Source organism: Hypanus sabinus, chromosome 10 (genome assembly GCF_030144855.1).
Source record: "Hypanus sabinus isolate sHypSab1 chromosome 10, sHypSab1.hap1, whole genome shotgun sequence".
In the NCBI taxonomy this organism is placed as follows: Eukaryota; Metazoa; Chordata; class Chondrichthyes; order Myliobatiformes; family Dasyatidae; genus Hypanus; species Hypanus sabinus.
Genome location: NC_082715.1, coordinates 147,420,570 through 147,447,759, shown reverse-complemented (window position 1 = coordinate 147,447,759; position 27,190 = coordinate 147,420,570). Strand labels below are relative to the sequence as shown.

The 27,190-nt window shown below is 40.8% G+C and overlaps 1 protein-coding gene across 2 annotated transcripts in view; it reads left to right on the top strand.

Moving 5' to 3' along the window:
• mapk1 (mitogen-activated protein kinase 1) overlaps nucleotides 1–27,190 on the top strand; it is a 92,198-nt gene that overhangs the window by 45,684 nt on the left and 19,324 nt on the right. Inside the window, exons 2-4 of one of the 2 annotated variants that reach the window (XM_059983214.1) lie at nucleotides 10,120–10,191; nucleotides 13,571–13,753; nucleotides 15,748–15,937. In XM_059983214.1, the coding sequence (XP_059839197.1) occupies nucleotides 10,181–10,191; nucleotides 13,571–13,753; nucleotides 15,748–15,937 (384 nt within the window). In that variant the 5' untranslated portion in view covers nucleotides 10,120–10,180. The remainder of the gene's footprint in view (nucleotides 1–10,119; nucleotides 10,192–13,570; nucleotides 13,754–15,747; nucleotides 15,938–27,190) is intronic. The other variant, XM_059983213.1, reaches the window with a different exon arrangement.

Below are 27,190 nucleotides of genomic sequence, written 5' to 3'. Positions count from 1 at the left end.
TACAAATGGAGGAAATTCAGTACTATTGCTACTCTCCCCTAAAAGAAGGCATCCTGCAAAGATCACGCCAAGAGCACAATGCGCAGTGCTGGAGGAGATGAATGAAAAGGAACCCAAGGGTAACAGTAAAAGATCTGCAGAAATCTCTAGAACTTACGAAAGTCTGTTCGTGTGTCCAATATAAGAAAAACACTGAAAAAGAATGGCCTTCATAGAAGGACACCACGGAGGAAACTACTGCTCTCCAAAGCAAAAATTGCTGCACATCTCAAGTTTGCAAAACATTTTTGGAACAATGTTCTGTGGACAGATGAGACAGAAGTTGAACACTTTGGCAGAAATTCACACTATGTTTTGAGGAAAAAAGACACTGCACACCAACACCAAAACCTCATCCAAACTGTGAAGCATGGTCTAAAATTCTACCTTGCCATTGTGCACATCTGTTCAGCAGCTGCGGGAAAAATTTGCTGGTTATTGCTGCTAAAGGAGGTTCTACCACTTATTAAGTACAAGGGTTCACATACTTTTTCTAGCCTGGATTGTGAAAGATTAAACTGTGTTAATAAAGACATGTAAAGTACAATTGTTTAGCCAGATAGTGCTGGCTAGTGATTGTGAATTAGATGAAGATCAGACCACATTTTGTGAGTAATTAATGCAAAAAACCAGGTAATTGCAAATTGTGCACAAGCTTTTTCTTGCAACTGTAGGTATTCTGGAAGCTGCTGTAAAAATTTGGTGAAGATTAGTTCATTTAGCCCCTCTGGTTTACCTTAAAATCCAGCAGTTTCCTCAACTGGTACTTGAACTTAATGGGCTCTGCACTACTTTCCTCAGTTTCCATCTATGTTAGCACTATTTCATGCATTTTAAAAACAGTTTTAAAAAGATCGCTCCTTATTTATGATTGAAATAACTAAGTTTTTCAATTGCGGCACTATTTTGATTGCTTTGCTTTACTTTTGCTGTTTCAGGCTTTAGATTTCAAATTTGATCCAGCAATATGTGAAAAGCAATGTGATGTTTTGAAGTTGTCCATATCTTTTGCATTCTGAACTTGTGTGTCCGAGCAATTTTAGTTCTAGGGGAGGATCGACAATGAAGAGAGTATTAGAACTGTTGAATTTGGAGGCACCAGTTGAGGTGGGGAATAAAGCCTTAGTACTACCTTTTTTAAAATAAAAGGTGAAGATTTTGTGGAATATATCTAATTGTGTACTTCAGCCAGTCTGAAGTAAAGTCACTCTAGCTTATGAAATTGGATACTGCTTGAATCCGTGCCTTGTACTGCAAACCCATCCTCATTTAGTAGGTATTTGTAAATTGCAAGGATGATTGTATTACTGCTGTTCATTTTGGATTTGCAGTAATGGGGATTATGATTACATGGTAAAGATCTGCCTCCTGGTGTAAGTGCAGAGATCTGAGCTTGGGTTTGATTGTTGTTAGCTAATCTCAGAGTATCATTATTTTTGCTAGAAAGAGACAACTTTGTATTTACAGTGGTGCTATCTGGTGATTTGTAGAACATGTACATTTCCCTTTTGAAATATTCCGTTTTTCCCTTTGTCCTGTCAACAATTCTGTTTTTTTTCCCCCATAGATGCCTGGACTGCTTTGTTCCTCCAGCATTTTGTGTGTTGTGGAATTCCAGCATCACCGATTTTGTCTTGTTTATGTTAGGCTCAATAAACTGATTAGAAAGGCTGGCTCTGTTATAGGAGTCAAACTGGAGACACTGGAGGCTGTGGTAGAACAAAGGACCCGACGAAAAATCCTGGACAATGTTTCTCACCCTCTGCCAGCCACCTTGGCTGAACTTTTAGTAGTAGACCAAGACAGCTGCACTGCTCCAAAGAGCGCTACATGAGGTCACTCTTACCCTTGGTCATTAGGCTCTATAATGAGTCAACTTATAGCTGGGGAAGTGATGACCCCGTCTTCTGTCAGATTGAGGTATCTTTGTATTCTTTCTTACTATTTTTCTAATATTTGTATATCTGTGCACTTGTAATGCTACTGTGACACTGCTATTTCCTTTGTCGATAAAGTATCTATACAAATTTGTCAGCTTCAACGTGATTTGCAGCAACAAAAATAGGTATCTCTGGAGTGCTATCAAATAAAATTTGTTCAACTATGTACAAGAATTATGCTCAATCTAGTCCACTGCTGAGTTCCCATCTTGCTCCATGTGCCTTGATGAGTTTTTGCACAGCTATCTATTTTCGTTTGTACCTAAGAGGTAGGTTTTTGGCTACTGTAAATTACTCCCACTTTGTGGTAGTGGAATTAGAAGGAATTAATGGGCATGTGTATGAGAGGTTACAGAGATAAGTGAGGAAACCATGGTGAGTCCATTGATGAAGCAGAATGCCTGATCCTTTGGTACTGGATTTCCAGCTTTCCCTTGATGTCCCCACTTCCATCTGTAGGCAAGGATGTCAGAGATGAGAAACATGGTGAAAGATTTTCAGGAGGGCCTTGCAGATGGAGCAGAATTGTCCAGAACCTTGAGCCTCAGCAGTTTAATGTACAATACTAGCAGTGGAGTGACTGAACGTGAGAATGGGCAAAATGCCAGAATGAAAGACTGCAAATATCCTGGATTTCAGAAAAATCAGGAATTATAGATGGGGAAGGGGGTGAATTACAAAGTTCACTGGGATTTGTAAATGGATGAGGAAATTAGTGGTATTTGCTTAACCAAAAGCTTGTGCCTTAAGGTACATTTGGGATGGGCAGACTATTTCAAATTTGCTAAAAGTAACAAGGGGGAGAGGGTGGCCAAGAACATGCTATAATTGTTCAGTTTATTTTATGTATAGTTGTGGCTAAAGACTTCAGCAACAAACGAGCTGGGATTGTTGAGCCTGGCTAGTGTTACAGTGGTAGAAATAGTGTTTCTCTAATAGAAATTTCTCCAAATTCTGCCCTTTGGGTGAACAATTTGAGTGGTTTTATGGAACAAGAAAGTTGTGGAGCTGGATCTTGTTAGTACAGTCGGCCCTCCTTATCCGCGAGGGATTGGTTCCGGGATCTCTCGCGGATGCTCAAGTCCCTTATTCAACCTGTCTCAATGCGGTGGTCCTTAGGACCCAGTGGCAGAGACCTGAATCTGCAGTGTTCCTGTTCACAAAAATGATCACGATCACGATTGAAAACAAAGTAGAAATAATAAAGCGATAGGAAAGAGGTGAAATGCCATCAGTCATTGGAAAAGCACTAGGCTATGTCGGTCAATGATCAGAACAATTTTCAAGGATAAGGTGAGAAAGGCTTTGCCCTGAAAAAATCTACAATTATTACTAAGCAACTCAGTGGTTTAATTATTGGGTTTTGGGTTTTTGATCCTCCACATCAACCTGGCACAGTGGAGAGCATGCTCAGGAGCGATCTGTCACCAGATCAAACTCGGGAACTTCCAATCCCAAGCCCAGCGCTGAGACATAGGTTCTTAAGTGTTTTATATGCATAGAAAGGTAAAATATATACTATATACTAAGACAAGTGTTTGACGAACTGATGCTAAATACTACCAAATGTACTTGTTCTGACCTACTTAGTAAGAGAACTTCCAGTTTGTTTCGATCCCGATCCATGATAACCCACGCATATCCTCCCGTATACTTTAAATCTACATTACTTATAATACCTAATACAATGTAAGTGCTATGTAAAATAGTTGATATACTGCATTGTTTAGGGAATAATGACAAGAAAAAATGTCTGTAAGTGCTCGAACAACAAGTGCTGGAAGAGCACTTCCGGGTTTTCGCGATTCGCGGTTGGTTGAATTCGCCCATGCGGAATTCATGGATAAGGAAGGCCAACTGTATTCACATAGACTCTGAGTGTTGATACGAATGTGCCACAACTCTGAGGGGCCGAAGGGTACAAAGTAGCCCCCTCCTTTTTGAGAATCGCAAGATCGCTATTAATTCGGGTCTGGGACCCAGGAAATGAGAGAGAATCCTCAAGGTTTTGGAATGTGTCCTGGCCTCAGCAAGACAAAGCCACGGATAATGGCCATTGTCTCTTGGAGATGGAATTGTGTATTGAGTACTGTACTATTCATTGAAGCCCCCAGGGGATGACCAGAGTGGGCTGGTTGAGGGATTGCATCATCCTAACCTGATTGACATCTGAGACCCCATGAGTAAGGATAAAAGAGGGTCTGGGGAACAACCCCTTCAGACGCACCAGGAGAAACGCTGGAAATCCCGTGACAGCGTTTAATAGCGACAGCCGGTGGGAGGCTCGCATGCGTCCTTTCCCTTTGCCTGGGATTGGGGCCTTACCATGGAAGAACGGCTTTAGCTAAAGGAGAGGCCATAAGTGACTGGCCACACCAACGTAACTCTCGAAGGATCATAAAAGGAATTGGCAAGTTTCTAAAAAATCTCTCTCTTGACTCCAACCAAAGGCTGCAGCCTGAATGAACTGAGTGACTTTTATATTTCCATCGGACAATACATTATCCCCTAGACAACGATAGAGCTTATTTCTTATTGATTATTATACCCGCACTTTTAGATTTAGTATTGATGACGTATATTATCTGTATGTTTGCATTGATATTATTTTTGTGTATTTTTACTAATAAATACTGTTAAAAATGGTACCATCAGACTTCAACGGACCTCTCTAAGTGACCCAGTTACGGGGTTCATAACAGTGTTCTTAGACATTGGTAATAACAGGCCAATGAAAGATCCTCCCCTTCAGAGTACTGTATATCAGTATACAGTGTGCAATGCAAGATTCTTCACTGAGTGTTTTTCATAATATAGTGTAAAGATTTGGATAAATACAATAGACCTGGGTAAATTAGGATCAGAAACGTAAAATCATTGGAAAAAACAAAGACAACATTGGAGAAGCCCAGATTGAAGGTAATTGATGCATGAATCAGTGGTTGATTTACAGATGGACATGATGGAAGGCTTGGTGATAGAGGATTGGGATCATCTGTAAATCAACAGAACTTTTTGAATGGTGTGCTTTGGCAATGTTGACTGATTTAGCTTTGGGATTTATGTGATGTTTCTCAAAGGTCAATTTATAACATAACTGAATGCACCAAGTTGTGTAAGTATTACTCCACTAAATCAGAGAACCCCTTTCAACTGTCATTCTCTGTCTGGGCTTATAAAGTCAAATATTTGACTTGTGTCCTAGATTAGTGTCCTAGATCTAGATTTTTGTGTACTTTTTTCATAGTGCTCTTTATTTTCCAAACCTGTAATTCATGCACCATTTACCAGCCAGTTGCGTGTAGTATGAGGTTTTGCCAGTAACCTCAGACTTTTGATTCGTGGTATTATGTCTAGCCATTGTTGATCTTCAAATGCTGTGTTGATTGAGTGTCAGAACATCACTGGAGAATCCAGCTGAGACCAGAGGCTCATTAAGTAGAACAATAATTTGGGTGCAGATAATATTTTATCACTAGGCCAATTTAAATTTTAATGAGCAGTTGATGTGCCCATATAATTTAACAATTAACATAATCAGCACTGCACATACCTTGGAGGTGAAAATCCCTGTACAGCATTGAAAATTAGAAGCAAAAAGTGTCACTTATTTTCTGTGAGGCCAGCTGTAGTTGCTTTGACAACAAAAAAAAACTGGAAATACTTGGGTGTGGCAGCATTTGTGGAGAGATAAACAGAATTAATATTTTGGCTCTTTATCAGGACTACAAAAAAGCGATCTATTCAAAGTTGCAGAGAAGAGGGTGGGGTGAAGAGAACAAAGCTTATATTTATAATGGGGTGGAGACAAAAGTATGACAACACTGGTAGATGCACTGATGCAGAAAAGAAGGGGGAAAGTAGTAGGCTATGTTTGAAGGAAGTGGGATTGAATGAGAGCAGAAGGTGAAATAGAATCAGTACTGGGACAGACATACAGAATACAGCTGGAAAACTGAAAATCAGAACACCGGAAATGCTCATCAGATCAGACTGCATTGCTGGAGAGGGAGATGGAGTGTTGCAGTTTGTTGACCTTGTATTAGAATCAGTGAGCTCTGATATGAACTGGAAAGACTGGTTAGCTGAAGTTGCTCAGTTCAGTACTATAATGTGCCTAGTAGGGGAAAAATAGATGAGATGTGGTCCTTTGAGTTTTGAGATTAGTTGGAACAGTATGAGGTGGAATAGTGCTGAATTAAAATGATGGGTAAATAGATCATTACAAGTACTGAACAAAGGTATTCTGCAAAGCATTCACACAGCCTGTTTAGATTCTGTATTGTGATCACTCAGTAAATTAAACATACTGTATTGTTTTCTGTATTTTTTTAATTTTCCTTTAAATGCCTGCCAGAAAATGAAGCTCAAGTTAGTATATGCTGACATATGAGATCTGAGGCCTCCATTGGTCAGAGCTGACCATGGATATTGCATCCCAGTTGACTACACACAGAAGCCTGAGTAGAATGCTATGGAGAGCAAGCTGTTGTCCATATTGTAGCAGATTTCCCCCTCTCCATGCATATTTGATGAACCCAAAGGAATGGCAGAGACTGATACAGTTTGGTACCAGCAGTGTTGCAGGAGTTGCCAGTCAGCATTGAATACAATGTGTAGGACTGCCTTAGGGACTCCAGCTGTGAATTTTTCCCTCGGGAGTTTCTCCAGAAGCCTTCCTTGTGAGTGGGTATAGCCTCAAGGTGGTGGAGGTTTGAGCTCAAGAGTTTTCCTTCTAGATGAGCTGCCAACCGTGCTGTCAAGCCCCATCTGCCTGAAGCGCCTGGTTTAAAGGAGCCAATAACCCGCTTTTGCCCCTTCTGTCAGTTGAAACTGTGCCACTGGGCTTAATATCTATGCCACACTTGAAGGCCAGAAGCTGCACTTAGTTGTCAGAATAGGTAGTGGGAGCTTGTGCCCATTAGCACCCCCCTGGGGCACCCCCCCCCCCCCCCGCTATAACCTTAAGGAATTGGTGACATATACATACTTCAGTAAATTTACTTTGTATTTCTTATCATTTGTTAGTGTTGTACTGTTTGGATTTAATAATGGAAAAATGAAAACATTTTGCGATTTTGAATTACAGCACTTTGGTGACCACTTTTTGTTACAGATATTCCCAAATAAAGTTGCTATGGACTGTTTTGAAGCTGGTAATGAAATGTAGAGTAGTTGCTAATATTTTTCCAAGAGGGATAATAATTTTTTCAAATAATTAAGCCTTTTGTCTGCCCTCCAACTGAATTATATGCCTGGGGTACTTTAACATTATTGACAAAGAAATTGGCTTCCTCTAATTTACAGGTTATGCCTTCCTATTTTGGTTATAATACTTTTTTCCATATTCTCCTTTATGCTAGCAGTTAATGACGAGAAGAAAAAAAATAAATGTCAGTTTCTCAAGTTAAGTATTTGCATGTTTATAAAATGGATTGTTGTGTTTCTAAAGTTCAATTTATCATTTAACCGTGCATGAATATAGCCAAATGAAACAGTGTTCCTCTAGGGCCAAGGTGCAAAACACAGTACCAACAGGCACACACAGAACAAGGCACAATGTCACATAAAGTGACATGTCCTGTGCATGGGTGTTATCAGCATGAACAAGCAGTTTTCGGCAGTCTTAAGATGAACTTATGCACACACTCATGAAATCCAGCCTGTCAATCAGCCAAACACTGGAGGACAATACTGATGGCATGGACACTGTGCTACACCACTTCCGGTGTCTCCTCTCCTAGATTGCAAAAGGCAAGCCCCACAGCTTGAGACCTAGTACTCGCTATAACCGAGGCCATACAGCTCTCTCCACCGTCTGTCTCGCCAGTAAATGAGGGAAATGGACCAAGCATTTTCTATTATTAATGTCCAGCAAGGTCTTGCAGTCACAAGAGAAATGTCCAGGGTAATCACACGCAGTTATTTTGCACACCACCTTGGGCCACAGACTCTGGTGCCTTCCTGCAGCAGGCAGTAACAGGTCCATACCAAGTCCAACTCCTCCGCCAACGAGAAGCTCACTGATGAGGTGGACTTGTGCATGTGTGGTCTCTTTCAGAGTTAGGAATTTGTCTTGATCAAATATGGCTGATATGCTGAGCTTCACTTCCAATTGAATAGTGAGCTATGCAAAATTGTTTCATCATAATGTGCACTCTTCAGGTGAAGAAAATCTATGCTTTCTAAAATGGGAAATCAGTTGAAATGTTAGCAGTAACAGCTATAATTAATCTTTTTAAAAATGTGTGACATATCTTTTAATTATTAATGCTTTGACAACAAGGTGTTTCCATGAAAAAACAGAATTCTCTAAAAATGGATTGGGTGCTAATACATTAGTTAGACTATATATTTGTCAAAAAGCTTCTTTTACCAGGATGACCTTTTTTTAAAGTTTCTTTTGCAACCTGAATGTTAAAAGGCTAGAATTTATTGCCTTTGGGAAGGTGGTGAGTGGTTTTCTTCAAAGATACTGCTGTAGTATTGTTAATGGGGAGTTCCAGGATTTAATAATAATAAAGGACCAGTGAAACCTTTCTGAATCAGATTCTTGTACAGTTTGGAGGAGAAGAATCTGCAGATGCAGATAAAATAGCTGTATAAATAGGGGGTGTGGTACAATTTGGTTTAAAGTAGTTTATTTGATTAAATTTTGCAATGATTCCTTTTGCATGCAGTTGCTGATATTGATTTACGTTCTATTTTCAAATGGTTTAACCCAAAGGAGTTGGAGGAACTGAATGGGTCAAGCAGTATCTGTGGAAGGACATGGGAGGTTATCTCTTGTTGTGACCCTTAATCAGGACAGAAAGGAGTGGTGGGAATAAGTGAAGCAAGTGCTAGCAGGTGATAGTAGGTCTAGTTGAGAGGGATGATGGGCAAGTGATGGGGTAGGAGGAATGGCAGTGATGCAAAAAGTTGGAAGAAGTGACAAAGGACTGAAGAAGATGACATCTGAAGATGGACAGTAGAGGATAGAATAAAGGGAAGGAGGTGAGTGGGGATCTGGTGGGAGGAGTGTGTGGTTGATGGGTAGATGGCTGGGGAGGGGAAAGGAGGAGCAGTGGGTGCTGATTGGGAAAGAGATTTCCAAATGGAGTACATCTGCTGTGCTCGAGCAATTGACTGCTGTGCCGAGAAGATAGAATGAGTTTGTTGCCTTGTATGGTTCTTCATGGAGTGGATGACAAAGTTTGTTCTAGCTGACACCATGATATTTTGTGGACTATACCCATACAGTTCTATTCGCTAGTTTGCTAAGTTGTTCGTAAAAGCAATACACACCTTATTATTCCATTTCTAACACTGGAGCTGTTGCTGCATACATTTATAACAAACCACTTTATTTGCAAGCTTTGTATATTGTTTAAATAGACAACCACTGGACAGAAGCCAACAAGATACTTGGAGAGATAAGCATAGGGACTTGTCTACCACATTGCATGCATGTTTGGTTAACCTTGCAGAGCATCAGGAATGGGTAACCATGGCAAGCTGTGCACTTAATTTTGAATTTGATACTGTCATAGTCTTGTTTTCACTCATACCTTTGAATTCAGCAATGTAGTACTTTAGTAGGAATTGTGAAAATTTGCCTTGAATCTAACAGTAAATCATTGCAGCAAAAATGGACCAGAACTGCTGTAAAAGGGCACTCATTATGTGATGATGTATTGCCCTATGGGACTGGCTTTTCATGGCTGTATAATGGTATTCGCTCTGGAAGTGCTTTCGAGGTCACCAAGATCACCTTTCAAGGTACCTCAAATTTGGCTAATGCACTCACTGAAATGTCTAATGATCAAATAGCTCTGTATAGGCTGCAAGAGTTACGTTTTCACCTTAAAGCTGAAAAAGGTGAGGATCAATTCTGAACATGTACAAATAAATGTTAGGACTTTAATATTTGTGACTGCAGTAACATGAAGTTGCATATAATCTATAAAGGCTATAGTCTGAAGTGTAGTTATTTTTGGTGGGAAATTTTACTTTGGAAATTCACAAGATGGTTTAACAAGATGCTAATACACAGGATAAAGTAGAACATCCCAGTTTTTAAGATTAATATGTATTTGTTGAATGTCTTTGAAATTGCCTGCCCTGTACATGGTGGTAATATTGTTGTTTCATCCTTCAGGGAGATTGCAGACAATGTAACAGCAGTGTTCCAGTACAATTAAAATCCAGTGAAGACCTTCATGTACATTTGGCAAGTCTTTACTCTGTGGATATCAGCTTTTGAAATTCTGTAAACAATTAGAAGAAGCAATGAGGAAAAACCAGGAAAGAAAATGTATTCAGGTTGAGAACAAATATTGATTTAAGTTTATAACGTGCAAATATACTAGTATGTTCATCTATAGAACATTACAGTGCAGGCCTTTTGGTCCAGGATGTTGTGCCTGCCTTTTAACCCTCTTTAAAATCAATCTAGCCATAACCTCCAGCATAGTCCCACATTTTTCTAAGAGTTATCTTAAGTGCTTATCTAAGAGTTTCTTAAATTCCCCTAATGTATACCCCTCTACCTGCACCCCTGACAAGGTGTTCCACACAATTGTTTTTTTTTTCTGTTATTAACCCCCCTCTTTATATTCTTCAGTCACCTTAAAGTTATGCCCACACATATTTCTGCCCTTGGGAGGGGGAGTCACATCTTGTACTCTTAAGCCTCTTAAGACCTTGCACATCTCTAGCTCCCTTAATCTATCCTCATAAGACATGCTCTTGGTAAATCTCCTCTGTATCCTCTCTAAAGGTTCCACATTGTTCTGAGTAGTAGTGAAGGTTGGAACTGAGACAATAAAAAGGCTGCCAAAACTTGTGTATGCTACTGCTTCCCAATCTGGGATCCATGGACCCCTCAGTTAATGGTAGGGGTCTGTGGTATGAAAACAAGTTTGGGATCCCCTGCTTTAAGCAAAAACTATGTGCCATGTAGAGAAAGGTACTACACCTCATAGGTAGTACCTTTCTCTACACCTTATAGGATTATGTAGTAATCAAGTGGCTGAGAACTACCAAGGTTTTACATAATCTGTATAATTAGAAATGCTGTACATCAGATATTGTTGCTGAAATAAAGTGCATATCCTGAAAAATGAGCCCCAAGTTTCATAGAAGTGCAATTGCAAGTGCAAAGAGGTTAGTCAAAAAGAAAAAAATGGTATTATTTTAGTAGGATTCTTCAATCACATTAATACTGAATGGATGACATGAGATCTATTTTGCAGCAGTACAATGTAAATATAAAATTACTGTAAATTGCAAAACTAATGTTGGAGGAGGAGGAATAATGAAGTAGCATTCGTGGTCCATTCAGAAATTTGGTGGAAAGAAGAGGCTGCTTCTGAATCAAAGTGTGGGCCAAGAGTGCTGCTTCAGAATTGAAAGTTTACTCTTTAAAGACCTGCCTTCAGATGTCAATTAACTCGTTAAATATTTTCCATTCTTCTTTGCCCAGGAATCAGTAAACCAGATTGTGACCCGCATATTGCAAATCACATCAGTATTCATTATTGTAAAAATTGGACAGCAGCTTGCAGTGTTAGTGTAAATGCAGTTAAATAAAATCCAAACGCTGCTGTATAATTTTTCTTGCTTATTCACACGTTCACAACATCACAAATTGAACACTGGAATCCACATAAGGGCACTTAGCTGCAGTGGTTCCAGGTTGATGAAAAAGATCCTGAGAGGCAGGATTTACAAACATTTGGAGAGGCACAATATGATTAGGAATAGTCAGCATGGCTTTGTCAAAGGCAAGTCGTGCCTTAAGAGCCTGATTGAATTTTTTGAGGATGTGATGAAGTTAGAACCGTAGATGTAGTGTATATGGATATCAGCGAGGTATTTGATAAGGTACCCCATGTAAGGCTTATTGAGAAAGAAAGGAGGCATAGGATCCAAGGGGACATTGCTTTGTGGATCCAGAACTGGCTTGCCTACAGAAGGTAAAGAGTGGTTGCAGATGGGTCATATTCTGCATGGAGGTTGGTGACCAGTGGTGTGCCTCAGGGATCTATTCTGGGACCCCTTTGTGAGTTTTTTTACTATATAAATGACCTGGATGAGGAAGTGGAGGAATGGGTTATAAATGTGCTGATAACACAAAGGTTGGGGTGTTGTGGATAGTGTGGAGGGTTTGTCAGAGGTTAGTGGGACATTGATAGGATGTAAAATTGGGCTGACAAGTTGCAGACGGAGTTCAACCCAGATAAGTGTGAAGTGGTTCATTTTGGTAGGTCAAATATGATGGCAGAATATAGTATTAATGGTAAGGCTCTTGGCAGTGTGGAGAATCAGAGGTCTCTTGGGGTCTGAGTCCATAGGACACTCAAAGCAGCTGAACAGGTTGACACTATGGTTAAGAAGGCGTATGGTGAATTGACCTTCATTGACGTGGGATTAAGTTTAGGAGCCAAGAGGAAATGTTGCAGTTATATAGGACCCTGGTCAGACCCCACTTGGAGTACTGTGCTCAATTCTGGTCGCCTCACTACAGGAAGGATGTAGAAGCCATAGAAAGGGTGCAGAGGAGATTTGCAAGGATGTTGCCTGGATTGGGGAGCATGCCTTTTGAGAATAGGTTGAGTGAACTTGGCCTTTTTTCCTTGGGAGTAATGGAGGATGAGAGGTGACCTGATAGGGGTGTACAAGATGATGAAAGGCATTGTTCATGTGGATAGGGGAGGCTTTTTTCCCAGGGCTGAAATGGCTAGCATAAGAAGGCACAGCTTTAAGGTGCTTGGAAGTCAGGTAAGTTTTTTACGCGGAGTGGTGAATGCATGAAATGGGCTGCCGGTGGTGGAGGGGGATACGATAGGGTCTTTTAAGAGACTCCTGGATAGGTTCATGAAGCTTAGAAAAACAGAGGTTAATGGGTAACCCCAGGTAATTTCTAAGGTAAGGACGTGTTCTGCACAGCTTTGTGGGCAGAATGGCCTGTATTGCGTTGTAGGTTTTCTGTTTTTAGAAACAAACTAAATCCACAATATCAATTGGGGCTTGTATGTTCAGATTTTAATTGTATATTTCAGAGTTAAGTCCTAAGTAAAGACAAATGGCACTCTGCCATTGAGAATATACTTTTACGTATACTCTTCCTTCAGAGTTTGATTAATGGAGGTAGTTAATGTAAAAATTTGAAAGCTTTTACTTGATATCTAGCTTTCTGTATGCGTGATTTCAGAAACTGAGACCAGACACAATTTTGTGTGCAATTGTAGACTTTATACACATTAGCAGTTGTGCTATTGACAGTGACTGGTTAGCTTCATATTTTGACAAGTTTCTACTATTTCCGCCAATGAGGAAAGTGTGAAGTTATTTGGTGTATTTTAAATATATGTGACTGTTTTCAGATGTTGCTGACTTCATTATGTTTGATCCATTTATTGGAAAATCCAATTTCTTCCCTTCCCTTTGCTCTTTCATTTCCCCTTTCATTTGCTCTTAATAGCCCCTCCCCTTTCTGATAAGCAATAGCTTTGTTGTATTGTCTATCAAATTTTTGATAGATTTTTGAAAACTTGCTTTTCAGTCAACTTGTATTCCACTTGTGAAATAAATTTGTGTTTTTACAGCTCAGCTCATGACAACGTGAATAAAGTTCGTGTGGCCATCAAAAAGATCAGCCCTTTTGAACATCAGACATACTGCCAGCGGACCTTGCGTGAGATTAAAATCCTGCTGCGCTTCAAACATGAGAATATCATCGGCATCAATGACATCATCCGAGCCCCCACCATTGACCAAATGAAAGATGTGTATCCTTATGATTAAGTGTGTATGTGATTATATAAAGGTTAATATAATTTGAGAAACAGCTGCAGAATGTTTGCATTGTTGGTTGGACTTAATAATCCAGAAATCTGAAATAACAACATTCTTGCATACGTTCCAATCCATTAAGATACTGGGCAATTTAAACTGTATTAGCTAAATCTAGAATTAGTTTAAAAAGCACTTTCTGGTGGTAACATGAACTCTCTTGTTTGTAATGTAAACCTCATATTAAATCACTCAAGTCCTTCATGGAAGGAATTCTTGTCAGCTGACCTGGTCATCAGAGTAAGTCTGAAGTGGTCCATTAGTCTGTGCATTTGTAACGACATCATTATTAGGCTGTAATTTGAGATGTAGCATAGCTGTTGTTATTCCAGGGGACTTCTGTGTGCTCCATACAGTTGTACTTGGACTAGTTTGTGGGTTGGGAATGCTGTCCCACACACCTATTTCACACAAGTATAGCCATACTCTTGGAATTGTACCTTGCATCCAGCATTCTATCATGATCCTGGGGTGTGACTGTTCTGTCGTCTATGAGAAGTGCAGTGCAGTCAGGAATGAGCACCCTATTCCCCTGGCAGCTTTCAGCATTGAGTTTGGTCCCCGTGAAGTCTCATGAATTAGTGCCCAAGTTAAACAATTGTTTACCACTGGTTGTCTTCAGCTGAATTTTCAACATTCCATATTGTGCAATTGAAAGAAATCATGAGAATAACAACCCAAATGTGTTTGGGTTGGGGACTTCGTTGTCCATGCCCAAGCAAGGTTTGCCACTGTCAACTGAGACCTGAAGAGCATGACTGCTAACCTGTAACCTGTTATGTGTGCACAGTGCGAGGGATCCATCAACTTGACCTTGGCTAAATCCTTACAGTCTACCTTATACAGAGGCAGTTGTAGCAGAAGTTTCCACACTTTAGATACCCTCAGTTTAGGTGTATGGCACTGCAGTCGTACTAAACGAAATTGATTTAGAATAGGCCTGGCATTACTGCAGAGCCCCAAAGCAGTGAGCATTCTTAGCAATAAAATTGTATTTCAACACAGTGTATTCACATGGCCTGGTGTGCTTTCACTTTTACAGTTGGCATTTAGCCAGTGTCAACTCGGATTCAATGGTGACTGTAAAGGGGCATTCAGGAGCTTCATCAGGTCCACCTTAAGATGCCAACCCACAAAAGTGACCATCATGGAACATTAAACAGCAATGCAATCTTGCTAATCTGCCTCGTATCAGTGAATCAAATCAAAGTTCTGCAATAAATGGTGGTGAATGATTATCCAGCAAATGAGAGGAGACTCCAAGAATATCTCCATCTTCAGTGATACTAGAACCCATCAACTGAAAGCCAGAATGTGGCTGAAGCATTTGTATCAACCTTTGGCCAGGTCCCAAGAGGATAATCCAAATGTCTTTCCTTAAATTCTTGCGATCATAGTAGTTTGTCTTTAGCCGAATAGATTTCTTCTCACTTAATGTCAGGAAATGGCTAGGATCATTGGATACAGCAGTGCAAATGGAGCCAGACAACACCTCTACAGGTGCTCAAATCAGTCTCCAGAACTAGCATTTCTCTGAGCATCTTTTGCTCCAAAGCAATGTAGAAAATTGCCTGTTTGACCTGTTAACAAGAAATCCTTCCCTGCTTAGTGCCACTTTTGGTTTTTATCAACTTAAGTGTATCCAATACTCAGATGGCATTTTTCTCACTAGTCATTTTACCAGAGCTCATTTTGGGCTTAGCCAAGGCCCACAAGTCTCAATCATTAAAACCATGGGTAGGATTAAATTGGCGGAGGTCAGTGATTGATCTTGAAATCAAGATATCACTGTGGCATGGTGAAATTAAGGCATTGAATTTGAGGGAGAATTTCCTATTGGCTGGGGTCATCCTTTGCACCAAGAGATACTTTTATAAGCAGGTTTTCCAGAGTGAGAATGTTGGTGTGGTTTCCTTGACTTTGTTTACAGGTACATTGTACAGGATCTGATGGAAACAGACCTGTATAAACTTCTGAAGACTCAGCACCTTAGCAATGATCACATCTGCTACTTCCTGTATCAGATTCTCCGAGGGTTAAAGTACATTCACTCTGCCAATGTCCTTCATCGGGATCTCAAACCATCCAACCTTTTGCTCAATACTACTTGTGACCTGAAGGTTAGTATCTTTTCATCTCATGTTTTATAATCACATATTACATTGATAGAAACTAGTGCAGTGAAATATTGGTGTGCCAGCAACCTTGGTTGCTACACTACCATTTTTCTGTCCCCTCAAGCTGGAGAGCATAATCAGCACTTTTCAGAAATAGCAGTAAGTGTTTTGGATGTCTGGTCATTGAGGCCAGTCTAAAGTAGAAGGGAATGTATTTGATACAAGTTGAGCAGCGTTCTCTGAAGTGCTTGGGGCTGGAAGTGTTTTGGATTTGAGTTATTTGGATTTTGGAATATATCAATCTATGTAATGAGATATCTTAGGGGTGGGACCCAAGATTAAATAAGAAATCCATTTACATTACATATACAGCTTGTATATACCCTGAAGGTAGTTTTATATACTTGCTCATCACACATGTACTTCTGAAGCTGTTCAGCATGTTAGGTTTTAATCCGCAACAATCTTGGCAAACTCCTCAGTTTCTTTGCTGCTTCGTGATCAGCAGGCACTTTTATCACCACAAATCTTTAGAAATTTAATGCCGTGCCTTTTCTTAAATTTGTGCAACTAGCCTGTTGAATATTCACAAGTACCTTCAATTTTCAGTTTATCGTGATAGATCTTGGATTGTTTCATGATCAACATTCAGTTAAGCTGCATGTGTTCACTCTGGCACTGACGAATCTGTTCATTACATATGTAAAGTCACTTCTCAGAATTGTCTGTGGTGCATAGAGACCTGCCTGGGAACATTCATAGCACCTCATGGGGTTTTCCATGTGTGCCATCATGTTAGAACTCAAAAACATTTTGGATTTCAGAGTCTTTCAAATTATGGAATTTAGTATAAGTGGTGCCCAACCTATATATTCACTCATAGAATGTGGGTACTGTTGATGGGTTTGCCATTTATTGCTCATCTCCAATTGTTCTTACAAAGATGGTGGTGGGCCACTTGAAGCCACAGGTATTAATGTACTGAAGGTTCTTCTACGGAGCTACTTAATAGGGAATTCCAGAACTTTGACACAGCAACAATAGGAAGTATTGGGGGGGGCATTAGTAGGGATGGAGAGAGGTAGTATATTTCAATTTAGAACAAATTGCAAGGACCCTAACACAGATATTTAAGACAACCTTGGACATGGGTGAGATGCTAGAGGACTGGAAGATAGCTAATGTTCCAATGTTCAAGAAAAGTGGGGAATAGTAGGCCGGTGAGCCAGACCTCAGTAATGGGTCATATTATTGGAAGATATTCTAAGGGACTGGATATGAGTATTTGGATATACAGTGCCTGATTAAGGCGTGGTCAGTATGGCTTCATGTGTGGTAGGTCATGCCTAACCAATATTAGTTTATCACGGTTACCAGGAAAGTTGAAGGAAGGGCAGTGAATGTTGTCTACAGAAATTTAGCAAGGCCTTTGACAAAGTCCCACATGGGAGGCTGGTCCAGAAGGTTCAGTTTCCTGGCATTCAGGATAAGGTTGTAAATTGGATACAACATTGGCTTTGTGGGAGAACCTAGAGAGTGGTAGTACATGGTTGCCTCTCTGCATGGAGGCCTGTGACTAGTGGTGCACCACAGGGATCAGTGCTGGTTCAGTTTGTCATCTACATCAATGATCTGGATGATAATGTGGCAAACTGAATCAGCAAATTGGCAGACAGCGTTAAGATTAGGGGCATAGTGGAGAGTGAGGAAGGTAATCAATGCTTGCAGCGGCATCTGGATCAGCTGGAAAATGGGCTGGAGGATGGAATTTAATGCAGATACATGTCGGGTGTTGCACTTTGGTAGGACAAACCAGAATGGGTCCTTGTATGGTGAGCAATAGGGCACTGTGAAGTGTGGTACTGTGGAATCTGGGAATAGAGATCTATAAATAATTGAAGCCTATGTCACAGGCTGATAAGATTATAGAGAGCTTTTGCACGTTGTCCTCTATAAATCAGAGTACTGAGTATGGGCAATTGGTTGTTATGTTCAAGTTGTATCGGGTGTTAAGGCCTAATTTGGAGTATTTTGTGCAGCTCTGGTCACCTATGTATGGGAAAGGTATCAATAAGATTAAAAGAATACAAAGAAAATATACAAGAAAATTGCCGGGATAGGTTGAATAGGTTAAGACTTTGAGGGGGATTTGATGGAGATGTATATGATTTTGAGGGGTATAGATAGGGTTAAAATTCAAGCAGTCTTTTTCCATTGAGGTTAGGTGAAACTAGAACCAGAGGTCACAGGTGAAAGGTGAAATGTTTAAGGGGAACTTCACTCAAAGTGTGGTGCAAGTATGAAATGATGTGCTATGAGAGTGGTGGATGCACCTTCAATTGCAGCTTTTAAAAGAAGTTTGAAAAGTAGATGGATGGAAGATGAGAGCTTTGGGACTATGTAGAGCAACAGTTTGACTTGAAGTGGTTGGGGTGAAGGGTCTTTTTGTACTATAGCACTCTGACTCAAGGTTTGCAAGTGAATGAAGTGGAGGAAGTAGAAGATGAGCAGTTGAAGAGAATAATAACTTGTTGTTCACAATCACAAACAAGAGAAAATCTGCAGATGCTGGAAATCTAAGCAACACACACACAATGCTGGAAGAACTCAAATGGCCAGGCAGCATCTTTGGAAAAGAATATAGTCGACATTTCGGGTAGAGACCCTTGAGCAGGATGGTACCTCCAGCATTTTGTGTGTGTTGTATCATTTTGCTTAACCAGGGTTTTGGAGGGGAATGTAGTTGGTGTAGTGGCAAGTACCCAGTGACGTATCAAAGAGAAGTGGAAGGGATTGTTACAGAGAGTGATGACGCATTGGGATTGAATAGTTCAGAAGTGCTATTGTGAGGATGGAGGAAGCAGTTCACAGGTTTAGAGCATGCTAAATAGTTTGAGCTATCGGCACAAATAGCTAGTAAACCTGAGAAACTGTCACCCTTGGATCTCCAGTATCAAACTGATTTCATTTCATTTCATTTCATTCCATATCCATGCTTAAGCTCATTTTTATAACTTAATTATTCTTTAGAATTGTTGAATATTGTTGTATGTTGCACCCTAACCAACACACCACAGCAAATTGCTAAAACAGGTAAATGTATGTGGTGAATAAAGTTGATCCAAAGTTCAGATATTTGCATGTGATATGAAAATGAAGTATTGTAAACAGTGATGCCGTAGCAGACTTCAGGAGGCTGGTCGTGTTGAGCTCGACTATAGTAATTAATCTTTGCAGTACATCTTGAAGGATTCAGAAGGGATTAACTGGAAAGGGACTATCCTTGCCAAAATCATTCAGTTAACTAGCTTCACAAATAGTTAATTCTTGAATGTGGGTGGAGCATGCATCTAATGTGATGGGTATTCTGAAAGGCTAATAAGTAGTGGAAGTACAATTTTAATATCCTTGAGCACTGAGTTATTGCCGGTGGATTGACCTATTCAGTTTGGTTGAATTGCATTTGGAACTGGTGAAATTGCATTAGGATTTTGGTGAAAGTAAAGGTAACCAGCTCTGTGCAAGCATCCTGCAACTTAATATTTCTCAATCCGCATTACGTCGTGTGTCGTTATGAAGGCAACCTGACCAGGTGATGAAGCTCCAGATTCATTGTTTTTCACCCAAAGAAATGGTGAACAGTATTTGACATGAACAGTGAGGACATTAATGCTAACATAATAACAGCTGCTTCTCCAGTGCTCAAACTCAACACTTCAATGTTGAGTCTGAGCACTGGAGAAACAGCTGTTACGATAGCATTAGTCTTTGCTGTTTATGCCAAATACTGTTCACTACCTCATTGGGTTATAAATGAATCACTGGATTTGTGGTATATATTTTTCATCATCTGAAGTCAAGGTGGCGCACAATGTAATGTGCATTTGAAACAAAGTAAAGAATTTTCTTGTTTGATCCATGAGGGCCTGCCCTTGGATTTTTAAGGTGGGAGTAATTTCTAGTTTAAATAGGGTTATGACATTCAAAAATAGTCATGGTGAATGATTCAGATGAGCAATCTAGCCAATAAACACAGAAATAGCAATCCTTTAACTTACTAAAATGTTTCTTCTGTTATAAATTGAGATTGGATTGAATTTTGATGTTTGCAGGTAACTAATCAGAATTGGAAATTTAGAGGGCATTTCATTTCTTTTTTTTTGAAAAATCAGTCTCCTTTGTTAAAAGCCCAACTTTCTCACAGTCATTCACCATGGAACCAGGCCCCTTGCTGTTGTGCAGCAAGTTAAACCCATCTGTCGGCCTTTGGTCCGTAGCTCTCTAAATCTCTTCTATCCACGTACTTCTCAAAAGCAATATACACAAAATGCTGGAGGAACACAGAAGGCCAGGCAGCGTCTATGGAAAAGAGTAAACGGTTGACGTTTCAGGCCAAGACCCTTCATCTGGACTTAAGAGTAGGAAGTCTTTCTTCAGAGTAAGAAAGGTACTTCAGAGTAGGAAGGTGGGGGGGGGGGGGAAGGAAAAAGCACAAGATGATTAGTCAGACAGTGGGAGGGGATGAAGTGAGGAGCTGGCACTGTGGGTTGGAGGACCCACAGGTGCTTGTATGGGTTCCAGCTATGCCTGTGTTTTTTCTTTTGTTGTCTACTTGGAACTTTGGAGCAAGAAGGCTGTGAGTGAACTGATTTTTCGGAGCGAAAGGAGTTTTTTACTACTTGGGTTAAAGAGAGGTGAGACTGCGCAGGTGCATGTCGTCAGCCAGTTGAGTGCAAAAGAAGACTGCCGTATCCAGTGGGCAGCGGAGTGAGAGGCAGCAGAGTGGTAGGACTTTGGCTCAACAGGCGTAGGTGGTAACGGGATGAGGTGAAATAGGCTGTATGTGCGTGAGGCCAGTTTTCTGTGCTGGGTGTTAGATTTGGGGGGGTCCTGGACTCTCCCAGCCTCCCAGATGGTGTGTCAAGCTGCAGCTCCTGAGGGACCAAGTTAGGGAACTAGAAGTGCAGCTTGATGACCTTCGCCTAATTAGGGAGAGCGAGGAGGTGATAGAGAGGAGTTATAAGCAGGTGGTCACACCAGGCTCACGGGAGGAGGACAAGAGGGTCACAGTCAGGAGGGGGAAGGGGAAGAGTCAGGTACTAGAAAGTACCCCTGTGGCTGTACTCCTTGACAGTAATTACTCCCGTTTGAGTACTGTTGGGGGGGACAGCCTACCTGGGGGAAGCGGCAGTGGCCATGCCTCTGGTACAGAGTCTGGTCCTGTGGCTCAGAAGGGTAGCGAAGGGAAGAGGAAGGAAGTAGTGATAGGGACTCTATAGTTGGGGGTCAGACAAGCGATTCTGTGGATGCAGGAAAGAAACTCGGATGGTAGTTTGCCTCCCAGGTGCCAGGGTCCAGGATGTTACAGATCGTGTCCAAGATATCCTGCGGTGGGACGGGAACAGCCAGAGGTCGTGGTACATATTGGTACCAACAACATAAGTAGAAAAGGGGAAGAGGTCCTGAAAAAAGACTGCAGGGAGTTAGGAAGGAAGTTGTGAAGCAGGACCACAAAGGTAGTAATCTCGGGATTACTCTTTGTGCCATGTGACAGTGAGAATAGGAATAGGATGAGGTGGAGGATAAATGCATGGCTGAGAGATTAGAGCAAGGGGCAGGGATTCAGATTTCTGGATCATTGGGACCTCTTTTGAGGCAGGTGTGACCTGTACAAAAAGGGCAGGTTACACTTGAATCGCAGGGGAACCAATATCCTGGCGGGGAGGTTTGCTGAGGCTACTGGGGAGAGTTTAAACTAGAATTGTTGCGGGGTGGGAACTGAATTAAAGAGACTGGGGAAGAGGAAGTTAGCTCACAAATAGAGAAAGCTTGTAGACAGTGCAAGAGGGAGGGATAGGTAGATGATAGAGAAGGGACGCGCTCAGACTAAAGGCTTGAGATGTGTCTATTTTAATGCAAGGAGTGTTGTGAACAAAGAGGGTGAGCTTAGAGCGTGGATTGGTACTTGGAGATATGATGTGATGGCCATTACAGAGACTTGGATGGCTCAGGGACAAGATTGGTTACTTCAAGTGCCAGGATTTAGATGTTTCAGAAAGGACAGGGAGGGAGGCAAAAGAGGTAAGGGTATGGCACTGTTGATCAGAGATAGTGTCTCGGCTGCAAAAAAGGTGGACGACATGGAGGGATTGTCTACGGATTCTCTGTGGGTGGAGATTAGGAACAGGAGGGGGTCAATAACTTGGTGTTTTTTATCGGCCGCCCAATACTAATAGGGATATTAAGAAGCAGATAGGGAAACAGATCCTGGAAAGGTGTAATAATAACAGAGTTGTCGTGATGGGAGATTTTAATTTCCCAAATATTGATAGGCAACACCCTAGAGAAAGGGGTTTTATTGGGGTGGATTTGTTTGGTGTGTTCAGGAAGGTTTCTTGACCCAGTATGTAGATAAGCCTACAAGAGGGGAGGATGTACTTGATTTGGTATTAGGAAATGAACCTGGTCAGGTGTCAGATCTCTCAGTGGGAGAGCATTTTGGAGATAGTGATCATAATTCTATCTCCTTTACAATATCATTGGAGAGAGATAGGAACAGACAAGTTAGAAAAGCATTTAATTGGAGTAAGGGGAATTATGAGGCTGTCGAGCAGGAAATTGGAGACTTAAATTGGAAACATGTTCTCAGGGAAAAGTATGGAGGAAATGTGGCAAAATATTCAGGAGATATTTGTGTAGAGTTCTGTATAGGTACGTTCCAATGAGACAGGGAACTTATGGTAGGGCACAGAAACTGTGGTGTACAAAGGCTGTAATAAATCTAGTCAAGAAGAAAAGAAAAGCTTACAAAGGTTCAGAGAGCTAGGTAATGTTAGAAACCTAGAAGATTATAAGGCTACTAGGAAGGAGGATTAAGGAAGACCCCAAGGCATTCTATAAGTATGTGAAGAGCAAGAGGATAAGACATGAAAGCATAGGACCTATCAAGTGTGACAGTGGGAAAATGTCTATGGAACCAGAGGAAATAGCAGAGGTACTTAATGAATACTTCAGTATTTACTGTGGAAAAAGATCTTAGTGATTGCATTGATGACTTGCAGCAGACTGAAAAGTTTGAGCATGTAGATATTAAGAAAGAGGATGTAGTATCAATTAGGATAAGTCGCCGAGACTGGATGAAATGTACCCCAGGCATCATCAGTGGGAATGAGAGAGTTTCCAGAGGATTGAGGGTTGTGGATGTTGTTCCTTTATTCAGGAAAGGGAGTAGAGATAGCTCAGGAAATTATAGGCCAATGAGTCTTACCTCAGTGGTTGGTAAGTTGATGGAGAAGATGCTGGGAGGCAGGATTTATGAACATTTGGAGAGGTATAATATGATTAGGAGTAGTCAGCATGGCTTTATCAAGGGCAGGTCATGCCTTACGAACCTGATTGAATTTTTTGAGGATGTGACTAAACAGATTGATGAAGGAAGAGCAGTAGATGCAGTGTATATGGATTTCAACAAGACATTTGATAAGGTACCCCATGCAAGGCTTATTGAGAAAGTAAGGAGGCATGGGATCCAAGGGGACATTGTTTTGTGGTTCTGGAACTGGCTTGCCCACAGAAGGTAAAGAGTGTTTGAAGATGGGTCATATTCTGCATGGAGTTCGGTGACCAGTGGAGTACCTCAGGGATCTGTTCTGGGACCCTTACTCTTTGTGATTTTTATAAATGACCTGGATGAGGAAGTGGAGGGATGGGTTAGTAAGTTTGCTGATGACACAAAGGTTGGAGGTGTTGTGGGTAGTGTGGAGGGCTGTCAGAGGTTACAGCGGGACATTGATAGGATGCAAAAATGGGCTGAGAGGTGGCAGATGGAGTTCAACCCAGATAAGTGTTAAGTGGTTCATTTTGGTAGATCAAATATGATGGCAGAATATAGTATTAATGGCAGTGTGGAGGATCAGAGGGATCTTGTAGTCCGAGTCCATAGGATGCTCAAAGCAGCTGCACAGGCTGACACTGTGGTTAAGAAGGGATATGGTGTATTGGCCTTCATCAATCGTGGAATTGAATTTAGGACCCTGGTCTGACCCCACTGAATACTGTGCTCAGTTCTGGTCGCCTCACCACAGGAAGGATGTGGAAGCCATAGAAAGGGTGCAGAGGATGTTTCCTTGATTGGGGAGCATGCTTTTTGAGAATAGTTTGAGTGAACTTGGCCTTTTCTCCTTGGAGCGAAAGAGGATAAGAGTTGATTTGATGGAGTTGTACAAGATGATGAGAGGCATTGATCGTGTGGATAGTCAGAGGCTTTTTCCCAGGGCTGTAATGGTTGCCACAAGAGGACACAGGTTTAGGGTGCTGGGGAGTAGGTGCAGAGGAGATGTCAGGGGTACTTGTTTTTTACTCAGTGGTGAGTGCGTGGAATGGGCTGCCAGCCATGGTGGTGGAGGCGGATACAATAGGGTCTTTCAAGAGGCTTTTAGATAGGTACATGGAGGTTAGTAAAATAAAGGGCTATAGGTAAGACTAGTAATTTCTGAGGTAGGGACATGTTCGGCGCAACTTTGTGGGCTGAAGGGCCTGTATTGTGCTGTAGGTTTTCTATGTTAGTCCATGTTCCAAGCCTGCACTAATATTGCACCCTAAGGTTGTCTTGGTTATAGAGACAACTGCATTGGTGCTGCTTCCTGCACCTATGTGGAGCTTGTTGACTTCATCAACTTTGCCTCCAGCTTCCATCCTGCACTGAAATTTACTTTCCATCTTTCCCCTTCTTGATCTCTCTCCTTCTCTGGAGAGAATGTCTACAGATACTTCTAATAAACATTACTCGTGTGGCCTCACCCATGTCTTGTTTATCACAACGTAACTTCCTTAATCCTGTTCTCAGTATCCTGCCAGTGTGCCAGACAGCTTTATCTGCCAGTAATGTCACTTGCACTTATTGGCTCCTCTGTTTCTCCAGTGCCCGACCATGCACTGTACAAGTCCTGCCTTGGTTTGATCTCCTAAAATGCATTATTTCACATCATGTGAATTGAAAGCACTTGACAATTTTCACCCTAGGTAGCCAGCTAATCAAGAATCCCTATAATATTTCACTATTTTCTAAACTATACATAACACCACTCATTTTTGTATCTTCTGCAAACTTACTAATCAAATCTTGTACACATGACTAATTGTTTTGTACAAATAACAAAAGTCTCAGCACTGACCTGAGAATACCACTAGACCCAAGCCTCCAGTGTGAGAAACAACCCTTGACCATCACCTTCTGCTTCCTCCCATTAAGCCAGATATGAATCTAACCCGCTATATTCCCATGGATCTCGTGCAGTCTGACCTTCCAGACAAGCTTGCCATGTGACCATGTCAAAGACCATATCAGTAAGCAGAAGTAGTATTTGAATTGAGGACTCAACTACGTCTGGAGGAAAAATATATGGTTGAACTTTGAAAATAGAATCCTCCCTATCCTTAAGATGATTAGTAACATCTCTAAATTAGAAACTTTAGATGTGAATGGTCTCCCTGAATTGGCCCAGTTGGCAAAAGCCATAATTGGATTAGGTTCCTTGTCAGTTCCTATGCGGTGTGCTGTTGTATTAAAGGACAGTTTTCATTTGCTAATCATCCCCACAACTCTGACATAAGCTCTGCCTCCCTGGTGATAATTTCCATTGAGATGCATTTTGTTGACATGTGGTATCCTCCAATGCAATAACCAATTACCTCTTTGCCACTTCCTTAATGGTAAGATATTCTGTTGATCCTGGATATATCCAACATAAAATTTCAAATTCCCAAGAGCTTCAGGTTTATCAGGTAACTCTCTCCTCAGTCTCTGGTGAGCTTAATAATTTGGTAGTGTGCGTTAGAGCTTTTGGAAATCAGGTGATTCAAAATAAGAGTATTTAATATTGATAGTGGTCAAGAAGAGGTTGGAATTCACAAGTAGCTTTCCTTGTAATCTGTGAAATTTATCCTTAGATTTCTGCAATTGCAACTTGCTGGTTGCCATAATTTACCAAGCAGTTTAATATAAAAGTTTGTATATAAGCTACCTGCCACTCCCACTAAAAATGGAAATTTAAAGGAAAATGTAGGTAAAACACTCAAAGGACCTATTCAGCTTAATATTTTTTTTACCCTAAATATGCTTGATGAGTAGCCTGTTTTAGTTGAATATCAATATCCCAATTTTTAAAAGGTGAAGTTTTCATATTTTCTCTCCTATACTTAGACTTCTGAAGATATGATTAATTCTCTGGGTAGTTCAGTTTGTTGCTTTTTGTATTTATCCTGCTGGGAAGAAGTATTAGCCATTGCTGTATCAGCCTAATCAATTTATATTGGTCATGGTGTAAATCAGTACTGAATCTGCAACAAATATAGCTGCTGAGCAAATCAGCACTCTGCCTGATTTTTAATTTCTGCTGACACTGTGGAATGCTTAAAGCCAGATTTACGTGATGTTGCCCAGTAGTTGTATTCTTGCTGATGCATTTAAATTGGTGTGTCCATGAAAGGAACAGTATCCAGTCTGGATAGTCTAATACATGTAATTGAATAGATTATGTATGGGAAATTGAAAAAGCCTGTTTTGTGGAAAGTTGATTTTTGACATTAAAGTAGAAATACAATATAACTTGGTTGCTTGCTAATCAGTAAAACTGAAATCTACATATGTGATAGTAAAAATGTTTTAAAACATTAACTGTTTCTTTAACCTGGTGTGACAAATCACATTGCATCTTGACCATGACATTTAATTTGTGATAGCCAGCTGAAAACAATAGACTGGGTTGGTTTTTATTTGTGTGACACTGGACCAGAATAATTCTACTGTTTCCTCTTCAGTTGGTGCTGAATATGCTGTCTATTCCTGCTGTAGTTGGTATAAACAAGACTTTCTGAAAGATTGTTGTGTCCTGCTTGTTTAGGACATCAGATTTTGCTTTGTGTCAACATAGCAAAGTGTAGCAACTAAGTCAGTTTAGCCTCCTAGGCTGACTATTCAGCATAATTTTCACTATTTTGGGCACTTTTACCTCCCCTGACTGTCAGTTTAAGAATAATTTTTCAGTGAGTGAGCAACTGATATCAGCTATCAGACTGTAAAGCTGTGTACTGCCTTGTGTTCTTGGCTCCATCTTAGCACATTATATCAGACATAATTAGAGTTGAAAATTTGGAGTAGCTGTACTGCTATGAATCTCACTTGTCACTATCCATCCAATCAAGTATGTGTTTTCATGAGGGTGTGGGGCAGGGCAGCTGAATGTATATTCTGTGAAA